The 19,374-nt window shown below is 37.7% G+C and overlaps 1 protein-coding gene across 6 annotated transcripts in view; it reads right to left on the reverse strand.

Moving 5' to 3' along the window:
• Positions 1–19,362, reverse strand: part of NOVA1 (NOVA alternative splicing regulator 1) — a 141,973-nt gene extending 122,611 nt beyond the window's left edge. Inside the window, exons 1-4 of one of the 6 annotated variants that reach the window (XM_086891696.1) lie at positions 19,338–19,362; positions 18,491–19,278; positions 16,421–16,564; positions 8,998–9,074 (exon numbers count right to left, since the gene is read on the reverse strand). Coding sequence is in view for 3 of the 6 variants with exons in the window: in XM_086891692.1 (XP_086747818.1) it covers positions 16,421–16,564; positions 18,491–18,626 (280 nt within the window). In the remaining 3 variants the exon portion in view is untranslated. Of the gene's footprint in view, positions 1–8,997; positions 9,075–16,420; positions 16,565–17,879; positions 17,998–18,490; positions 19,300–19,337 lie in introns of those variants that run through there. The other 5 variants (XM_086891692.1, XM_086891697.1, XM_086891693.1 and 2 more) reach the window with 5 other exon arrangements.
• Positions 19,363–19,374: the final 12 nt, after the last annotated feature.

Raw genomic sequence — 19,374 nt, forward strand, 5'->3', positions numbered from 1 at the left:
GAGTCCCTAAACCATGAAGCCCATTCCACATGTATTTTCTAACATTTCACTTGAATTTCTTTCCCAAAAGATCTTTCACTGTTGCTTTTGATACTATGTTCCTTTTGTGTACTCAGCCTAGAACCACACCAACAATGTCTATAGTAGGAAACAGATGCAGTCCTAATCAGCACCAAAAGCTATAAATTCAATTATTTTTTGCAACTCTTAGTAGTGTTTGCTGGTACATAAAGACAAACTTGAGTGAAGTTGTGGGTGTGTCTCTCACCCTCCTTTACATTTTTAGAAAGGCAAAATATTTGCACTACACAAAAAGATTAATAATGCTTGTGGTGGGCTTTATCCTGTCTAGCAGGCAAGTCTACAAAGCTGCTCACCCACACCCCTTCCCCAGCAGAACAGGGGAAGAAAATACTAAGAGCAAGCCAAGAAAAATAATGGGTCAAGATAAAAGTATTATAGGAAGTAAAGGAAAATAGGAAGAAAATAAAAAGCCCACAAAAAAGGCAGGAAAGGACTTGGGCTTGCTGGCCAGCAGCCAGCTGAACATGAGGCTGTGTGTGCCCAGGTGACCAGGAAGACCAATGTCATCCTGGCTTGCAAGAGCAGGGCCAGGGAAGTGATCATGTCCCTGTGCTCAGCACTTGGTGAGGCCACACCTCGAATCCCCTGCTCAGCTTTGGGCCCCTCACTACATGAAAGGCACTGAGGGGATGTCCTTCCAGAGGAGGACACCAGAGCTGGTGAAGGGTCTGGAGCAAAGTCTCACGAAGAACAGCTGAGGGAGCTGGGGGTGTTTAGCCTGGAGAAGAAGCTGCTCAGGGGAGACCTTACAGCTCTCTGCTGTACTGCCTGAAAGCAGGCTGTAGCCAGGTGGGAATTGGCCTCTTCTCCCAGGCAACCAGTGACACCATAAGAGGAAATGGCCTCAAGGTACACCCAGGGAGGTTTAGATTAGGTATCTGGAAAAAATTCTTCACAGAAAGGGTGTAAAGCATCAGAATGGACTGCTCAGAGGGGTGGTGGAGTCACCCTCCCTCAAAGGTTTCAAAAATGGTGGGTATGACACTTTAGGACATGGCTCAATATCCCAAAGGCTTGATGGTGAACATGGTGGTGCTACTAGTGGGAAAACAGCTGGATTTCAGTATTTTCCAACCTTTCTGATTCTGTGATTCAAAGACAATCACCGGTGTCCTTGGGCAGTCAGTTTCCCAGCTACTTTCTGTGCAAAATGCTGAACACTCCACTCCATTTAATTTGCTTTTCTTTTGCTAGGACTATATGGCACAGAGTAGTTTGAGACAGTTCAGGTTATCCACCTGGCAACTTCTTTTTGCACACCCGGTCTTCTCTCTAGGGAGGTGGGCAGAGTCAGAAACAGAGCAGGCCCTGCCACTGTGCAAACGGTGTTCAGCAAGAGTTAAAAAAATGAGTGTACTGTCAACACCTTTTGGTCACAACTCTAAAACCTGCCACCATACAAGCTGCTATGAAAAAGAAAATTTAACTCCATCTCAGACATAACCAGTTGTACTCAAAGTCTTCCTTGACTTTCTTGACTTCTTCCCTTGACTTTTCGTGACCAGTGATTTCTATTCAGCTACAGTGTGGATTCCACAGCTATGTGGATTTTAACCACTGTCAATAATTCTCAAGCACGTAGGGTTAACAATATTTTTTACCCTAACAAAAAGTGGGGGAGAAAAAAAACCCAAAAAAACTATATGGAAAAAACAGACCTTCCTCACTACATATATTTCATCAAGCAAAAAATGTGACCATCCATCAATACCAACTATATCTTTAAGAAAATCCTGGAATTCTCAAGTAGTTAGACACACCTAAAATATTATGAGGAACATACACTAGTCAAAGATTCCATTAAAAATACAGCAGCTTATAACTGTTTTAATTTATCAGAAGCAGGTTTTTGCAAAGAAAAATGTCTGCCATCATTACCTACAGGGTCATCAGAGGGAATGAGTATAACAGAATTAACAGCTCTCAGCTGTAAAATTACTAATTCCAGTAATACAGTACATTAAACATGCCATTTGAGATATATGCCAACTTAAACTACCACATATGGCATACTATCTAATTATCACAGTTTGTGTTTTCATATGCAGAGCTGTTCTAGTTTTTAAACAATGTGTCAAAATGCAGGTTTTTTCTGAAAATAGAAAATGCTATCTTTTTATAATACCAGTAGGTCAATATTGCAATTTTACTATGCATAAAAAACCCCTAAATTTAAAAAAAAAAAATTAAAAGGAAAAAAAATACATTGGAACAAGTCTCTGATGTTTTAGAATTGCTCTCAACTTTCCTAATATTAAAATATTTGGGTGGGTGTAAAATTAATTTTAAATTTTTAAGAACATGTTTTTCAAAAAGGGTGTTTTCAATTTTTTTTTCTTGCTTTCAAGTCTTTAATTCACCTATTGACACACTAAGTCTTAACTGACAATAAACAAACAAGACAATCAAGTTAGTCATTCTCCCCGTTTTGCATGTGAATAAAAAATACTGTGAAATAGCACGTGTACAGGCATCAGTTGCAGTCAAGACAGACATCACTTGTGTTCCCTCTTTATGTGCAATTTGACCTCACTCACAACAATTGCTAGTGCAGAATCATACATTCTAATTGCAGTTTAGTACAAATCATGCCCTAAAATATTTGATTTCAGACTCCCCAGCTGGTGCTTCATGTCACTTCAGCTGTTCAGAGGGATTTTTTTTTTTTAATGTTTCTTTGCGCAAATAAGCAAAGAGCTCACACATAATTACCATGAAACGTTATATAATCTTAATCTCTCCTTTTCCAACTCAAACAGGACCATGTATTTTTAGACAATAAAAATCAAAATGTACTAACAGCTAGCACCTTAATAGACAAATAAATATGTAGCAGCCATTCAAAATACTTTTGTTTCTTGTCCAAGAGTAAAAAATAAAGATACACCATTCAGTCATCAAATGCCTCTTCCACTGCTTCCCTTGGTCCTTACAAATTGTAGGTGGTGCATTTGTTAATTTCAGCAGAAAGCAGATAATACCTTTGAACATACTGTCTTAGTCCAAAAAACACAGACTGCATCACAAACACAAGAGTAATTGTAGATAGAAGATTTTAATTGAAAGTGCCTCCACATTTTTTTCCACTTTGAAATGAGAATAAAGTCCTTGAACCTGGAATTACCTTTACTAAAGGTCTGCATTAAGCGCAATTTTAAACATATGCAAAAAAAAAATTTAAATTATTTTCTGAAATAATTAAAAAGACATTAGAATCTGAACACCAAAATATATTTTAGGTTTCAATTTTCAATAAAAAAATAAGGGCAATATGATTAAAAGAATAAAGACTTGTGCAAACAACTGTACTACCCAGAGTATGGGAAAACCTTAAGCATTTAAAATTTTCTTAATGATAATTTGGAAAGTAAATAGACTTGATTTCTTCCGCACATAATTCAAGTCTTCCCCAATAAAAAGTCCAAATAATCCTTCTAAAAGATGAGTCAAAACACTTTTTGTAATAATAACCAAAAATAGGGCTATTTGACTTCATGATTACTGTTTTTAAGCCAAAATGCAAATATATCCTTATTTTTAGAAAGCTTTTTTGTGCCTTTTAGCATTTCACATTAAAACGTTACAGAATCCTTCCCACTAATTGTTTAGATAATTTTTGATAGTTCATCCAGTTCCATCCTTCTTCATAAATTTTGATTTATACCTTTCAAAGCTAAAATCAAACAAGTACATTAAAATAAAAGACGAAAATTAGTACTTGTAGCAAGAACAATTATTTGCAAATGGAAGGAGATTTTAGAAAATGTTTAGTTTGAAGGGGATTTGTAACTGAATCTGGATGAGATCTAGCACTTCTTTTGAAATGGATCTTTTAGCAAGACTGGCATATATTAACATAAATCCAGTATTTTCCTATATGGAATTACTGAAAAGACTTATAAATATATTAAAAAGCCAGTCTATGCATAAAGATCAGAAAACCAGGCCATTTTTAACCAAAGAAGAAGACAATTCTAAAAAATTATTGATACACCAAATTTTTATCATTTGCTCTCCTTTCGACATTAGTAAAGGATTACATATCTGCATTAAAATTTCAAAGGAAGTTTTAAAACAGTGTCGTTTTTCTTGCAAAGGGACCACGAACCAAAATACTACAAAACTCTTACTCCAAAAGGGGAAAATATTTGGCAAGTTCATACTGGTAATCTGTATAATATACATATTTTTGATAAATATTTAAATATCTATTTAAAAGTGGAAAGGCACCCTACATTACCTTACCAAAACACATGTATTACTCCTGTGTCTGTCATTTAATTGACTAAAATAAAATTGAATGTAGGAAGAAAAACATCGCCAAATACAGATTCAAACACCTCTAGCCAGCTGAGAAAAGTTCAATTACAATTGTTTGCAAGCCTAGAAAATGGTGAGAACACAACCCTTCTCAGGGGAGAACGCAGCAGTAAATCTTAACTACCATAAATGAGCACCAGGGGAAAAAAAACAGAACAAAAAAACCAAAACAAAACATCCTTTTGCTAGAAAGAGAAAGACAGGAGCCTTTTACCAAAAGACCTAAACTAAAATCATATATATAATTATTATTTTTTCTAAATACACTTCTAATAATCTACCCCTATGTTTAAACACACTACTTCAGGACGATGCAGACTGGAGGTGTATTCCACCTTGCATAAATTCAATACTCACCTGAATTTAATGTTTGTATACAGAAACTGCTGGTATTATTACTGCCTTTGTACAAGTGTCTCCACTTACTCTTGTGGGAGGCAGCAGCAAATAGGAAAGAAATTATAATTTTCAGTCCTCATGCTTAAGAGACAAAAAAAAAATAAAAATATTTCTTTCTGCTTAAGGTACTAGAACTTCAGCAGTGGAAAAACGGAAGAACTGTACTTGGAGAACTGCAGAAATGCTCACCTCTACGGGAATATTTGACCTCAAGCAAAACAAAGAATGGGAAACAATTCATCAGGTTTTGATTGTATCCAAACATCTTCACCCTACCTGGAAACTGGAAGTTTTACTTATCTGAATTCATCAGTGATGGTTTTAATGGTGGAATTCCTATTCCAAAGAGCACGTATAAAAGCAGACGTAAGAAAGATTAATGTTAAAATGCTTATGAAATAAATTACTCATTTTTCAGTTTGTAGACGTGCTGAACTACTGCTGAGATCCAGAATTCAAAAGATTTGTAGTGGGAAAACTTGGAGTTCTAAAAATAACTCAAAGACTAAAAATTGAAATTGAAGACTTATTGAGATAATCACTTCCCCAAATAAGCAGCATACAGATAGTATTGTCTGGATTACATATGTATCTTTAACTATCTTCAGCACTCTAGCATGGCCCATCCAGCAAGACTCCTCAATTTCCCCAATGGGAGAGGGAAAACATTGGCAATGTCCCACATTTTGAAGCAGACAACACGAGTTAACTGCTAACTTTTCTAACTTTCTATATTTCTAACTAGGAGAAACATCTATACAGGAACCCAATATAAAATCCTTCTTTTGCTTTTGAGCAAAGGAGAAAGAAATGGGGGAAATTATAACCCCCTTAAAATCCAGTATGTAAACACTCTGTGAAAACTACTGCACTCTAAAGGGATTAACACAACAAAATCTTAAAGCAGAGTGAAACTTTTGAAATTATTCAATGTGGAGTGATAAAATCTCAAATTTTCTGAGGTATGCTGTTTTTTCTCGCTACATAGAGACTTACCTATGGGGATTCCAGAATACCTATGGATACACTTGTTTCCTTTCAAACTGACATGAATCACAAAGTATGCCATCATTCTCCCTTGGTTTGCCAATGAACTGCATTGCAATTTGACAGATAATTACCAGCAGCACTATTTCCTCCAAATCAGCATTGCAACATCACACCTCTTTCTAGACCTACTGAAGTAGGTCATCCTAAAAATACAAAATTTGTATTAGTTCCTGAAATACTTGTAGTTTTAAGCACACTTTACTGGAATATCAAGTGGCCATCATCAGGTTATCTGCACCTCCCAAGTAACCATCGCTTGCAATATGAAAACCTTGTAGCATAAAACCCGTCCTACAAATACACGCTAATTTACACCAAAACCCCTGTATGCTTTCTTAGAATCCTTAACAGGGAGAATCCATCCAAATCAAGACATCTGGATGCTTATAAGTACCAAGAGCATTAAGACCACCCGCTCTGAAGTGCTACGCATTAATATTTCACAGAAAAAATAAATCCTTGCATTATCTTAGGAGCTCATCTAATTACATGCATATTTTTAAGGAAATGTTCATCAGGTCTTATATGCAGGTGAAATCCTGCAACCCTTAGCAAATTGTTGTAATCACTTCTGAAATTTTGTACTGGGAGAAATAAGACAGAACTAGCCATCCTAGTAAAAAGCAAAATTCTTAGCAATAAACAACAAAAGCATTCAGACAACCAATACAACGTTGTCAAACTTTACAAGCAGAGACTTCCTTACAAAAGAAAACACAAAGAATTTTGCATGAGATCAAACTTCACATGTTCCTGGACTAGTCAACACGGAAAGTAGAGTAGTCCTTTACACATCATACGATTCCATTGAAAAATACACAAAGTAGAGAGAGAACAAAAAGAAGAGAGAAGAGTACAAAGAGAAGCTTCTTCCTTCCTCATTCTGAGCATATTCATGTGTGTTGGAAAAAGCAAATATCAAGGTACTTCTTTTGCAATTAGGGATGACTAACTTTTGTGTCCTTATGTCTGCAGTTATGAAAGCAGAAAGTGCTAAGCTAATAAAGTGTGAAGGACAGAACTGAACTACTGAAGATCACAACTAACATTCTTTCAACTAGTAATTACGACCAGACAAAAGAGCTGTTGGAAAAGATAATATAGAAACAATAGAATCTTCTTGTTCCTAATCAACAAAGCACCATTAAAAAAACTGGAATAAAAATAAACTAGTTAGAAATGTCAAACACCAACCTTGTTATCACTATCCATTCCATGTCTCCTAGACTAGAGGGTATAAAACATTTGCATAAACTGAAGGGGGGTTGTTTTCCAAAGGTACAGGAAACTTAATGGGAGGCTACCCATTTCTTTGATTTTCTTCCACCAAGAGCATTTAAGATTAAAGTTCTGAGACTAGCAATTGCACATATTTCTACATACACTCAAAATATTTTTAACACTCTGATTTAAAATCAGAGGAACTATTTTTTCCTTTTAAATCCTAGCTATTCATGGAAAGAACCATCTTTCTAGCTATTAATCAATAAATTAAAAAAATAAAATTATTAATAATTCATTCACAATATATCATGTTGACACTTACTAGAACAGCTAGTCATAGATAGAGATCCATACAGAACTTACAAATCTTATAAAATTATAAAGTATGTGTTTTATTCTTGTTAAAAGTAGTGCAAATACTAGATGAGCACTTGGCATCACCAACATTAAAAAACCACAAAACCATATATCCCTAAAAAAGAATCTTTGTAATATTAACACTTATTCTTTTTTTCTCTTTTTTTTTCCTGAGTATTTTGCTATGCTGGAAATTATACGTTATTTGATGAAGACTAATCTCAACAAAAAACTGGCATACTCTGATGTACTGCAGTGCTCAGTAAAACAATCAGAAATTAGGAAATTATGTACGTATAAGGAATTCCTGGGAAATACAAATTTTACTTTAGATTGACAGAGTCGCCAAGTGTTCACCTAATAATGTAAGTAGAAGACATACGAAGAATGAAGTGTGCACACACATGCAAGGCACAAAACAAACCCCATACATGTTCTACATCTAACACTTGCAACAAATCATTTTTTTAAAGCTTTAATGCATCCAGTAGCAGCGTTTCATTGCAGACCTTTGAAAAATCAGCACAGACAGAATGCTGGAAGACCCTCTCTTGTTCCACAGAGGTTTTCTTCAAATTCAGGTCATAGCTCCACTAAAAAGCCACCTACTTCCTTATTATTTTTGGTGTTCCTCAGGAAAATTGTTGGTAGACTGCCAGATTACAATAAAACATAAGTATTCTATAGCTCCAGCTCAATACCACTGCCAAAACAGCAGCACCTGAACTGCTGCTGCTGGTACTACTTGTACCATACACTACCCTACCTGCACTCTGGCATTTCCTAACACCAGATTACAGATGGGGACAAAATGTAAACCACTGTTAGGTCAAGCTAAAACATTGGCATATGGCCCAACTGGTCATTTTTTTCCCCCTTCCCTCACAGCCATGACATTTCGTAGCCCAACTCTTTTAGAATACACTCTGCTAATAGTTTTAATTTCGTAAGTACACTGGATACTCAACAAAGCCAACTGAATGGACACATGCCATTTCCTACTTTTCCAGTGCATGACCTGATATAAACATTTTCAATAACTCATTTTATAAAAAGAACAACTCCACCATCGTATATTAAGTTAAATATTAGTAATTTTTCATGTAAAATTTGAAAGCCAGAATTTAGAACACACTAGGAAGATGATAAATTGCTGCTGCACGTGATTATCTGGTTCTCTACAAAGAATTTTTTTCCCCATATTGCCAATGAAGAACCTAAATAGGACTAAAGTCACTACTTGAGACTGTAAAAAAATACAAACAAATCTTCCAAGACCTTTGGAGGTGTGCACTATGGTTCTTGATTCAAGCAAACAGGTGCCACTCTATCAAGTGGGGGAAAATAGTACAAATGTGTGAAGCTCTTTATGTGGGAAATTACAAGAGAGTTAAATGGCACTGAGCAAGGCACAAAAAGTGCTTTTAAAATAGAAACAAGGGAACATGCAGAGAACCTCAGTATCTAATTTAATTAATGATTGAGAATGCAAAGGCTCCAACTGGTGAAACATTAGCAGCAGCCATGAATTTCACTGTAGTTCTGTATAACAAGTAATCTTACCTGAGTGATTCTCAAAAAAATGTCAACACATCGATTGTATTTTTCATCTGATCCTGTCAATGCTGAGATGACAGGCCCTGCAGGATGCAGTGAGAGATCAACGATGAAAAACAGATGTTTAGTCTTTTCAATATCAAAACGTACAAGACCAGGTAAATACGAAATTTTGTCCAAGATTCATACTTTATATCCAACAAATGCTAATGTCAGATAACCACTTTCATATACATAAGTTGGCAAGAGTATCTCTCACTTACAAGGGATCTGACCCCAGGTCAATCATACCACCAATGTTTAATTTTAAACCTGGTCCCTAACACACTGTTCTTTCAAGTGCTATCTGGTCACAGAGCTAGTTATTCACATCACCTACATCAACCCATGTTCTCCAGCCTTTCACAAAGGAGACTTAATTTTGTCCATCAGTTATGCAGAACACTTAAACCTTACACCAAATTACTGCAATTCAGAAGTCAAGAAGAACAATAACTAGCTCAAGCAAAGAGTGATAAATTCATACTCAAAGGCTACAAAAGCATGCTAGCATGTTAGAGTTGGGAGCTGACTTCCACAGACATCTCTCCAAAGACTGCCTTAAACTGACATTTCAATCAAATCAGTTAAGTTCTTGCAAAGGTATTGTAGTATTTGGCTATTATCTAGAGCAGCCCACCTAATATTAAGTAAACTTCAGTAAGATTCTACCATAATTATCTATATGTAAAAGGGAAAACTAGCTCATATGGGTGGAATGGAATTCAGATATTGTGATTTTTCATATTAAAATATTTAATGTGTCTATCAAATATAGGGAAAATTTAAAGCAGAGTATTCTGGCAATTCTTTCTCTATTTTTAATCAAAATACAAGCAATGTTTATAGTGCCATGAATAATCACAAGTTGGGATAGAGAAACCCCTGAAATCAAAACAAAAATAGGATGGAATAGAGCTACCCAAATATGTACTGGAACACTTACAAGATCTCTAGGTAATAGTACAGTTTGATATTTCCTCTGGGGGAAGGAAAATTACCCTCAATACGAGGGTGAATTGTAAGGAACCTGCTATTTTCCTAAATCTATGTGATGCAGTCACAGTGAAGACAGTCATATATCTACAGTAAATTAAAAACCTTGCACATGCACAGCACACTAATTGATTCTATTCACCAGCACCAAATTCCAGCTCTCCATGTTTCCATGCTACTAGAAGTCCTTAACCACAAGACTGGGCTAAATAAAACAAGCACTAAGCATTCCCACTACAGAACATACTATACTACACCAGAAATTCATACCAGACACAGTATAACTCTTTTAATTTACAGACAATAGTTGTTGTCAAAATAAGCAGAAATATTTTTTTAAATCCATTATAACCACATGGCATTTCAAAAACATGTGCATCAGCTTCATTACTCAACAGATAGATTTGATAAACAAGAAAAACATATTACAGTTTTAGACTGAAGCACATTAAGAATTTTATGCTAGTGTCAAACAAATCCAATTAGGAAATCAAAAGGCCTACCTAGAAACGTGGCCATGAATAAGAGTCAGAAAAGCAGCCTTCCAATTTCCAATATGCATTGCGTTTTATACCATGACACTGCAGCCTCTGAGGGTCAGATTAATTAAGATCAACAGCAGCTGCAGTGCAACGTGAGAAGCACACGGCCACAGCTCTCACCAGTCCAGCCCAATTACCTGCAGCATTCCAGCACGGGACAACTGACAAGCACGATACTCCTCACCGAGTCACTAACTCCCACTGGCCTACTGATACTTGCTAAGAAACAAACTAAACCCGAAGATGGGCTGGAAAGCTGACTGCACTGCTGCAAGGTGCGACAGCGAGACTCCGAGGTATTCGCCAGTCAAATTTTTATGGTAGTTGCTTAACTTCATGTGAGAGCTGTGTCCAAAGACAGAAACGTGATAGTAACAAGGTACAGAAATGCGATAGTAACAAGGTGCAAACTTCTTCCCCAGCCACTCCATGCTCCATTTCTGGAGGCCAGTCTGACAAATTCACTAAATCTAAGGTGTTCTTCCCTGGCCAAAAAGCTACTGATCACTGACAAAATAAATTCTCTAGTCAACCACTGAGGACAATATCTAAGCTAATGAAATTAATTAAAGAACAAACAAGATCAAAGAGTATTTGGAAAAGACATTGCTTGTTACAGGTTGCATCCATTAAGAAAAGGGAGAAGAGGAAAATGAGATTCAGACATTCATTGTTTATATTTTTAAAGTATTATCTCTAGCACCTATTCTCTACCAAGAATCCATTAAAACTTGGATCTATCTACAAAAAGCTATTGAATTATTGTATGGAAATTTTAAACTTCATGAAAGGGGAAAACTTAAGTCTTACATTGGTTTTTTTTTTAATGAATAATTGCTTTACAGAAATCCTGACTTTATAAAAAAATAATGCTGCTACTAGAAGCACCTTCATCTACATAAGTTTTCTAACCTACTGAAAATACTTTGGTTTTCAATTATATTGAAACCTAGATAAAAGCAATCTCAATGAAAATGTTGAAACGTTAAAATACGGCATTTCCCTCATAACAGCTGTCCTCACTCTATTCTTTATTTTGACAACAAAGTTAGTTGTTAGCCTGTGTCATTTATTAAAGTTAGACTAACCATTCCAAATCTGTCAGAAGTGCTTATAATCCTTTCTATACAAGACAAAGACACAGCACTTTCTTGCAAACCAAAGCCATTTACTATGTCAAAGTTGATTCACTCATTAACATGAATAAACCCCTACAGGTAGAAAAAAAAAACAGTGCCAAATTTCTACTTTAACTTCTCAGAATTTCTCAAAACCTACCAAATTAGAATCTGCTAAGTGATAGTACACAGGACAAGTTAGATATGTAACAATCTCAAGATCCTACTAAGTTACATACTTAAGTTTCAGCTTCCTTTTAAACGCAAAATACTACAGACCTGCTGGCTAACAAGCTAACTTTTTTTTTATTCTGTTTCAGTAACCAGGCAACAGACAACTGTCCAACTGAGAATTATCTCTCTGAACAGCTGGCAATCAACACGTGGGAGTTTTTGGTGGTTGGTCTCTTTTTTTTTTAAACTAGTACAAAGATCAGTGATTACTTTAAAAATCTATACAGCTCTAGATTCCACCTCTGAAATCTCTACTTTCTATTTAGTAATTTCTTCAGTTCCATTATCCCTGAAGTTACTCATATAAGTAAATGTTTACAACAGAATCTGAAAATCTTAGATATATACTTATGTAGTGTCTAATTAGCTAATGTGAACACTTCAAGAAAAAAAGTAGGATCATCAGGAGAAAAAGTGAAGCGCATTTACTGATGTATGAAAAAGCCCTTCATGGAACCAGCACAACAGACAGCTAATAACTAAAACCATTTTCATTTCTAACTCCATTACACTTTTCTCTTCCACAGCTGAAAAAAGCAGCATTTCACTTCAATGTTACTTCAAGTGTTGATTTTTAAAACATTTCTTTCCTAACTAGATTTTGTTGTTTTTAAGAGTTATAAATTAACTGATAAATGAACATGATAAACTCCATTTCTATAAAGGAAATAATAATGGTGAACCAAGCTTAATATATTACACCTTTCTCCTTCCTAGCAGTTTATAGGAGTAATGAAGCTGTAAGATTATTAATTATAAATTCCTGTAACTTTATGTGGTACTTACACATTCAATGTTTTTGAAAGGTCTCTAAGAGTCAGAATAAGAGACTTTTCAGAGGGGCACTGGCACAAAGATTAGCTAGACTGTTTCCCATAACACATGAATGAGTAAAAAAACATCTGATAATTAAACAGAAAACATCTAAAAATAGAAGTCTCTTGCTGAAAGCACAAAATAGCCACACAATACTTCATACACCGTCTGCATGAGATGGGAGAGGAAACTCCCACCTTCTATATTCTCCAAACATTGATGTAACTACTGTCCAGAAATCTGCTATAAGTACAACACATCTAACATATTGCTAAAACCAGTAAAACCTTATCCCCATTTAATTATGCTTTTATTAATCTCTGCTCTTGATATGATCTAATTTAAGTACACCTATGACATCATATTCCAATAAATTGAAAAACACTGACCAAGTTCAATTTCACTCAAGCACCAAGTTCAGACCAGGCAAGATCCTGTTGCAAGATAAACAACATGATGTGATGTAACATAATTTTGTGCATGTGTGTGCATTTGTGAGAGACTGGGGCGGGAACACAGAGAGGGAGGGAGAGGGAGAGAGTGCGTGCACGAGAGAGAAAGAGAGAGAGTGTACGGCAGCGTTCGCAAGGGAAAAATGTACGTGGCTTGAGCAGTTTTGAGTCCGGTGCTCACTAAAATGCAGAAGGAGAAACACATAAGCAATGACAGCTTCAGACAACAGAAATCATCTTTCTTCTATTATTCAAAAAAGCACACATTATAATAGCGTCACAGAATAGCCCCTTTCTTTATCAAGTTGGCTAAATCTGTATTTAATTTCTGAACCAAAACCTAGTAGTCAAATACCCACTGTACTTCCTATGCAGAAGGATCAGCACCATTCAGTTTAAAAGTAGGGCATATTTTGCCATTTTAGTTTTATTTCTGCTAATCTTGGGGGACATGCCTGAACAGAAAAGAATCAGAATATCCAAAGCCAAATTGCAGGAGCCCAGACAACAAGAAAAAGTCAGCAGGTAACCTGAAAAGAGAACAATAAATTGCGTACTCAAAAATAAAACTGTGGACAGTAATGTATTTATACACTGCTTCCTATCTTGTAAACTAAAATGTTCAATGCAAAGCTGTTTTTTCCTTCAATTTCTTGTAATTAGAGCTGCCATATAATTCTTCAGTAATTATGTCACCTTTTGACGCACAAAAATAATTCCAACAGAAACCAGTCTGCATACTGAAGTCCTATATCACAGAGGGAAAAGAAAAAAACACTATTAGATCATAGGAACTACTCGTAACTTCTGTATTACAAGCACCTTCCTCCTTTCCAAACAGGAACTTACTCACTTTTCTAAAACTTTTTGGAAATACAGAAAACTTTCACAGAAGCTTCAACGACAGAACATTCCACAGCGAAACATACATTAAACATGTTTGTAGTCACAAGCATCAGAGGTAAGGACTAAGTAACATCTATTAGGAAAACAGTAATTGTTTAAAAAACTTCATAGGAAAAATAAACCATAACTTTATCTTAGCTCTTTGACAAGGTTTGTATTCCCTAATGTTATATGAGCAAGAGAGTCTGGAAGAAACCCAAAAGCCATCAGCTCAGGGAATGACAGGACCTCCGAAAATTCCATGGGCTGGTGGTCAGACGCAAACAGATATACTAACAAGAGCTAGCCACACTGGAATCCATTTCCCATCCCTGTTCCATGCTCCAGCAGGTATCAGTCACCAACTTCCTTAAAACACTCACTTTCCATATGACACAACGTGGCTGCAAATTCAAGGCAGACTGTATAAAGTCAAACTGGAACTTTGTTTGCACCTGTTACTGTGAAAATGTTTGAGCGTCCCTGCCCTGGTTACTTATATTATTGCTGCTGATTTTAAGGGAGAAAATGTTTATGTCGCAAACGTTTTTCTCACGTCATTCCAACTTGCAATTTTTTATTTTTCAAAGGTTCTTCTGCTACTACTGCTGCATCTTTACGATTTCCTACACGAAAAAAAGTAATTCTGATTTAATCGGAAAACAGAGGAACCATTCTAGAGCACTGAACAAAAGATCTAATCTTTGGAGCGTCCCTTCCAAGTGAGTGTAAATAAACTGTAGTAAAATGAAAAGACTCATAATTTGGTATTTGGAATATTCTTCATAAACACCAATTTTCTGTAACATCCTTGCATATCTGATAACCCCTCATGTATAATGCAGAAAATCTATTTCATTTTCATCTATTGACAGTGAATTTAATTTACTATTGCAGCTCTTTACCCAGATTATGTTATTAATTCTGCAATCAGGCTCTTTAGAATGCTTTTATTTCTTCCAAGAGTTTTCACAATCCTACATTGATTTTTTTTTTTATCCTAACATACCTTTCAAAATAAAGGATCCTGTTTTTCCTAGCTTTCTAAAAAAAGTAAAAAAGAAAAAAGCTTTAAAAGCAACAAGCACCAGTTCATAAGCTGTAACTTTCAACAGGAGAAAAAAATCTACATGCAACACTTCAATCTCTGACTTTTAAGTATTATAAACTACATTCATTAAGGAGATGTACAACAGGTGCATCAGAATTTCCACATCAACAATCATATTTGTAAATAGACAAAAATATCTCTGTTAATGAAAAGTTTTCCACTTCTGCCTGGCAGTATAGTCAGAGGACAGAAAAACTAAATGCTCCAGTGTTAGTGTTCTGTTTACATCCATACCAACTGCCTTTGCTAATTTGTAGAATTCAGTCTTGTTAAAATAGAACAAATGCAAAGCAGCTCTTATTTTTCCAAAAGAAAAAAGCAACAACTAGTCAAGTCAATTCTAAATCACCAGTTACTCTTCCAAATCACAAAATCAAAACACAGAAGTGTCAGCTATGTTATTTTGCATCAGTTTTTATAAAGTCCTCTAGAGCAAAGTTCAATTACAGAATGTTAATTTGTTCATCTTTAGGAAAAAAAACCCAATTATTCAACTGCAGAAGCTAAAATCTTGTCTGTCATTATATAAGACTCCCTCTTCAGAAGTCTTATAAAGGAGGAATGCTATTTCAGGTATTTATTACTATTTAACTAAAATATTAAAAACTTTTCATGTGCATTAATACAGCTAATATTAAATACTAATTTTTTTATTCATCCAAACTATTTCAGTTTTATAATAGAGCTTTCTTCCACCATCATGATAAACATAATATAAAGAATATCTAAAGAGCAGCACTTGTCCTCTTTACTTCACTCCAGAGCCAATGAACAAAGCAGTGAAGCAGAAAGAAGGTACATAATGGAATTAAAGTAAATGGCCCATTCTTTACGAGGCAGTCTCTCATTTTTACTCATTCTAGCTTAATTGTCATTACAATGTCTAGAAACTTCAAACGAACAATTATCTTTACGCCACCTGTCACATTGGTTCCTCAAAGCTAGAATTTTTCTAATAAAAAATAAAGCAATCAGCGTTAATGAAAATAATCTTTCGTAGAAATATTGTAAACTACTTTCAACTTATTTCAAGCAGTTAGTGCCCAGTTCAGTCCATTCCATACACCAAAACAGACAGAATATTTATATTCACTATTGCACTTTGAAACATACTTTTCTGAGACATAATGCTTCCTGCTGCACTGGAAGCTTAACCATCAATATATGAAACACACTGACATGTACATACATGCCTGGGAATTTAAAAATAAAGAATTGGCTAATTTTTGCACCTACCTGGATAAAAATCTTTGGATTTAGACAGCTTGATGGTGGCCCCAGTCTCTTTCTGCAACTGAACAATTGTCTGTCCTCCCTTCCCAATTATAGATCCAGCAGCATAACTAGGTATGAGGACCTTTAGAAAATACTGGCCATCCTCTGAAAAATTGAGATATGCATGGTTAATATGGCTTATAAATTGTCATTTTTCCTCCCCAGACCCACAAATAAACAAAAGGTTGCATCTTTAAACTCCTCCACTAATTCATGCATTTACATTTAACCAGTTGCGTCATTATACATGTTTAGACTATGCCTTTGACAGTTTAAAATACCCACATTTCTTCTAAGCAAAGAACCCCCGTAGGTTTCTTAATTCAGTAAAAGAATAATATTGCAGTTACATTTCAAAGGTAGATTTTTTTTATATATATATATATATTTTTTTTTTTTCCAATGGTAACCACAGCATGCAGAAATGATCAGACCCTTTAAAAAAAAAAACTAAAGCCCTGCATGAAAACGTGGTTGGTGACAACTACAACCTTGCTTGGAAATACTGCAAAAGAAATGACAAAACCAGGAAAGAACAAATTGTAAATTCTAATGGGCTATTTGTTTGTCATTATCACACATGAGAACAGCAATTAGCTATTGCTTGCATTCTTCTTAAGTGAGCAAAACGACTACTCTGCTACCAAATAACCCACCCCAAATGTGGGGTTTTATTCCAAGCACTTCAGCCACTGCCAAGAAAACAACTCAACATGGTGAGGATGGAATCACTTGCCTAAGTAATCCTCATGTATTCCTTTAGCACTTCTTAAGCGACAATGATCTCTTTTAAGCTCATTAATTAAAGGACACTAAGAAGAATTTTTCCCAATTGATCAAAAGCCTAAGTCACTTATTTTAAATACACTTAAAAGGTGACAAGATAGACAATGCCAGTCCTCTACCCATCACCAGCACTAAAGCATACCATGGAAATAGGAAAAAAAAATATAGAATGAATGGAGGGCAGAAGGAAAGATGCCAGTCTGATTTGGAAACTGCAGAATTTTCAGTACCCTCGTGCCACTGCTAAATCTAGCTACACTGAAGTCTGAGGACCTTTCCATAACTGTCTCTGAAGAAGTGCAAGGCAATAGGGATACGCTGGCTCCCCAGACTTGTGCTCTCCCCAGCAAATATGACAATGTCCCATTGTCATGGTTATCAAAACATCACGAAACCCGTTTCATAAAGTTGGTTCTTTGGGCTTTTTTTTTTTTTTTTTTTTTTTTTTTTTTTTTTTTTACCCCTAAGCACAAGAAATGATCCGAGTTCACATTACTTCTCTTCCCAGAGCCTATAAAGCGCCTCAGTAAGCGCCTGTGTGTGACAGTGGTGCCCACCCGTATTACCAGAGCTGGGGAACCATGCACTACGTATAGCCAGACCGCTGCTCTCAACATTGGGCAAACAAATTCACCTCTGCCTCCGTGCATTGTTATGACGACTCCAGTGCAAACGGATTAAGGAGATGCTCGTCCCGTTATAACTCATCTCCTCCAGGAGCAGCAGGATGTTAACTAGCGAGTCCCCGCAGCCGAGGGGCGACTCCCCCCGCCACCAGCCAGCCCTCGCCCCCGGCTCGGCACGGCGAACACACGCCGTGTACGCGCTGACAATGGAAGTGAGGCCAAGGAGGAGGAAAACGCACGGCAAGGCTGAAATTCAACTTGCGACCCCGAGGATGTGGAAGGAGGGAAGAGCGTTTGCCGTCTCCTTCCAGCTGCCATTTATTGTCGCCCATCCTTAAACGGGCGAGGGAGATAGCTGGGCTGCGGGAGCCCCTTGTGCTCCCTCCTCGCCTCCGTAGGGTCACGGCTGTGCAGCCCCAGCGTGGATATTAAATAAAAAGACTGGTAGATGCTGAAAACCGACGCCATTTTGATGAATGATAACATTAGAGAAATGGGAATCTTTGGGCGGGGGGGGTGGGGGGTTGGAAGAGGCAGGCAGGCAGGTAGGGAAGCGGAGAGGTGGGTGGGTTGGGCGGGGGGGTGGGGGTGGGAGGGAGGTGACAGAGGATATACCCACCGCCCGTGTTGGTCCTCTTGGTGCTGCCGGCTTCAGGGGGGGCTTCAAGCGGTCTTTTCCGGGAGTCCGGCGGGTCCAGGTCTATGGGAACCCCGGTGTGGGTCCCGTTCTGCTGGATGGGAGCTGCCGCCATCATGTTTGCTGCTGCTCGGAGGAGAATTGTCTCTTCCCTTCTCTGGTGGGGGGGCAGGGAGGGAAGGGGGGAGGAGGAGGAGGAGGAGGAGGAGGAGAAGGAAGGGGGTGGAGGAGGAGGAGGAGGAGGAGGGGAGGGGGCTCGTCCCGTTCTCTTGTCCTTTTCGAAAATGTAGAGCTAAGATCGGGATTGTCGAGGATGCTGCGCGCCTTGTTTATCTGGCACCCGGGGGGAGGGAAGGGAAAGGAGGGAGGGAAGCGGGCAGGACTGGACTGGAGGAGCAGCTGCAGTGCAGTGTCAGGAGGAGATGAGGAGAAGGGAGACAGGGGAACGAGGGGGGCGAGAGAGGGAAAAGAAAGGGGGAGAGGAGAGGAGGGGAAAGAATGAAAAGAGTGAGACAGGAGGAGGAGAGGACAGAGTGAGTGGGAGAGGAGAGGAGGGGAGAGAGTGAGTGGGAGAGGAGGGGAGAGAGAACGAGTGAGACAGAATCGGTGGGAAGGGAGGGAGGGAAGAAGGGAGGGGGAGAAGGAGGGAGCGAGCGGTGTAAATGGTGGGCGAGGGAGAGAGTGGGAGATGATTCACGCTGTTTCTGAGCCCCCTTCCGCCCCTGCCCGCCCTAGTGCCGCGCCTGACGCTGCGGCTCAGCTGCCCGCCGCTGCCGGGCTCCCGTGCCCTCCTCCCTCGCTGCCGGGCTCCCGTGCCCTCCTCCCTCGCTGCCGGGCTCCCCTGCCCTCCTCCCTCGCTGCCGGGC

Source organism: Cyanistes caeruleus, chromosome 6, assembly GCF_971803275.1.
Source record: "Cyanistes caeruleus chromosome 6, bCyaCae1.hap1.1, whole genome shotgun sequence".
Lineage (NCBI taxonomy): Eukaryota > Metazoa > Chordata > Aves > Passeriformes > Paridae > Cyanistes > Cyanistes caeruleus.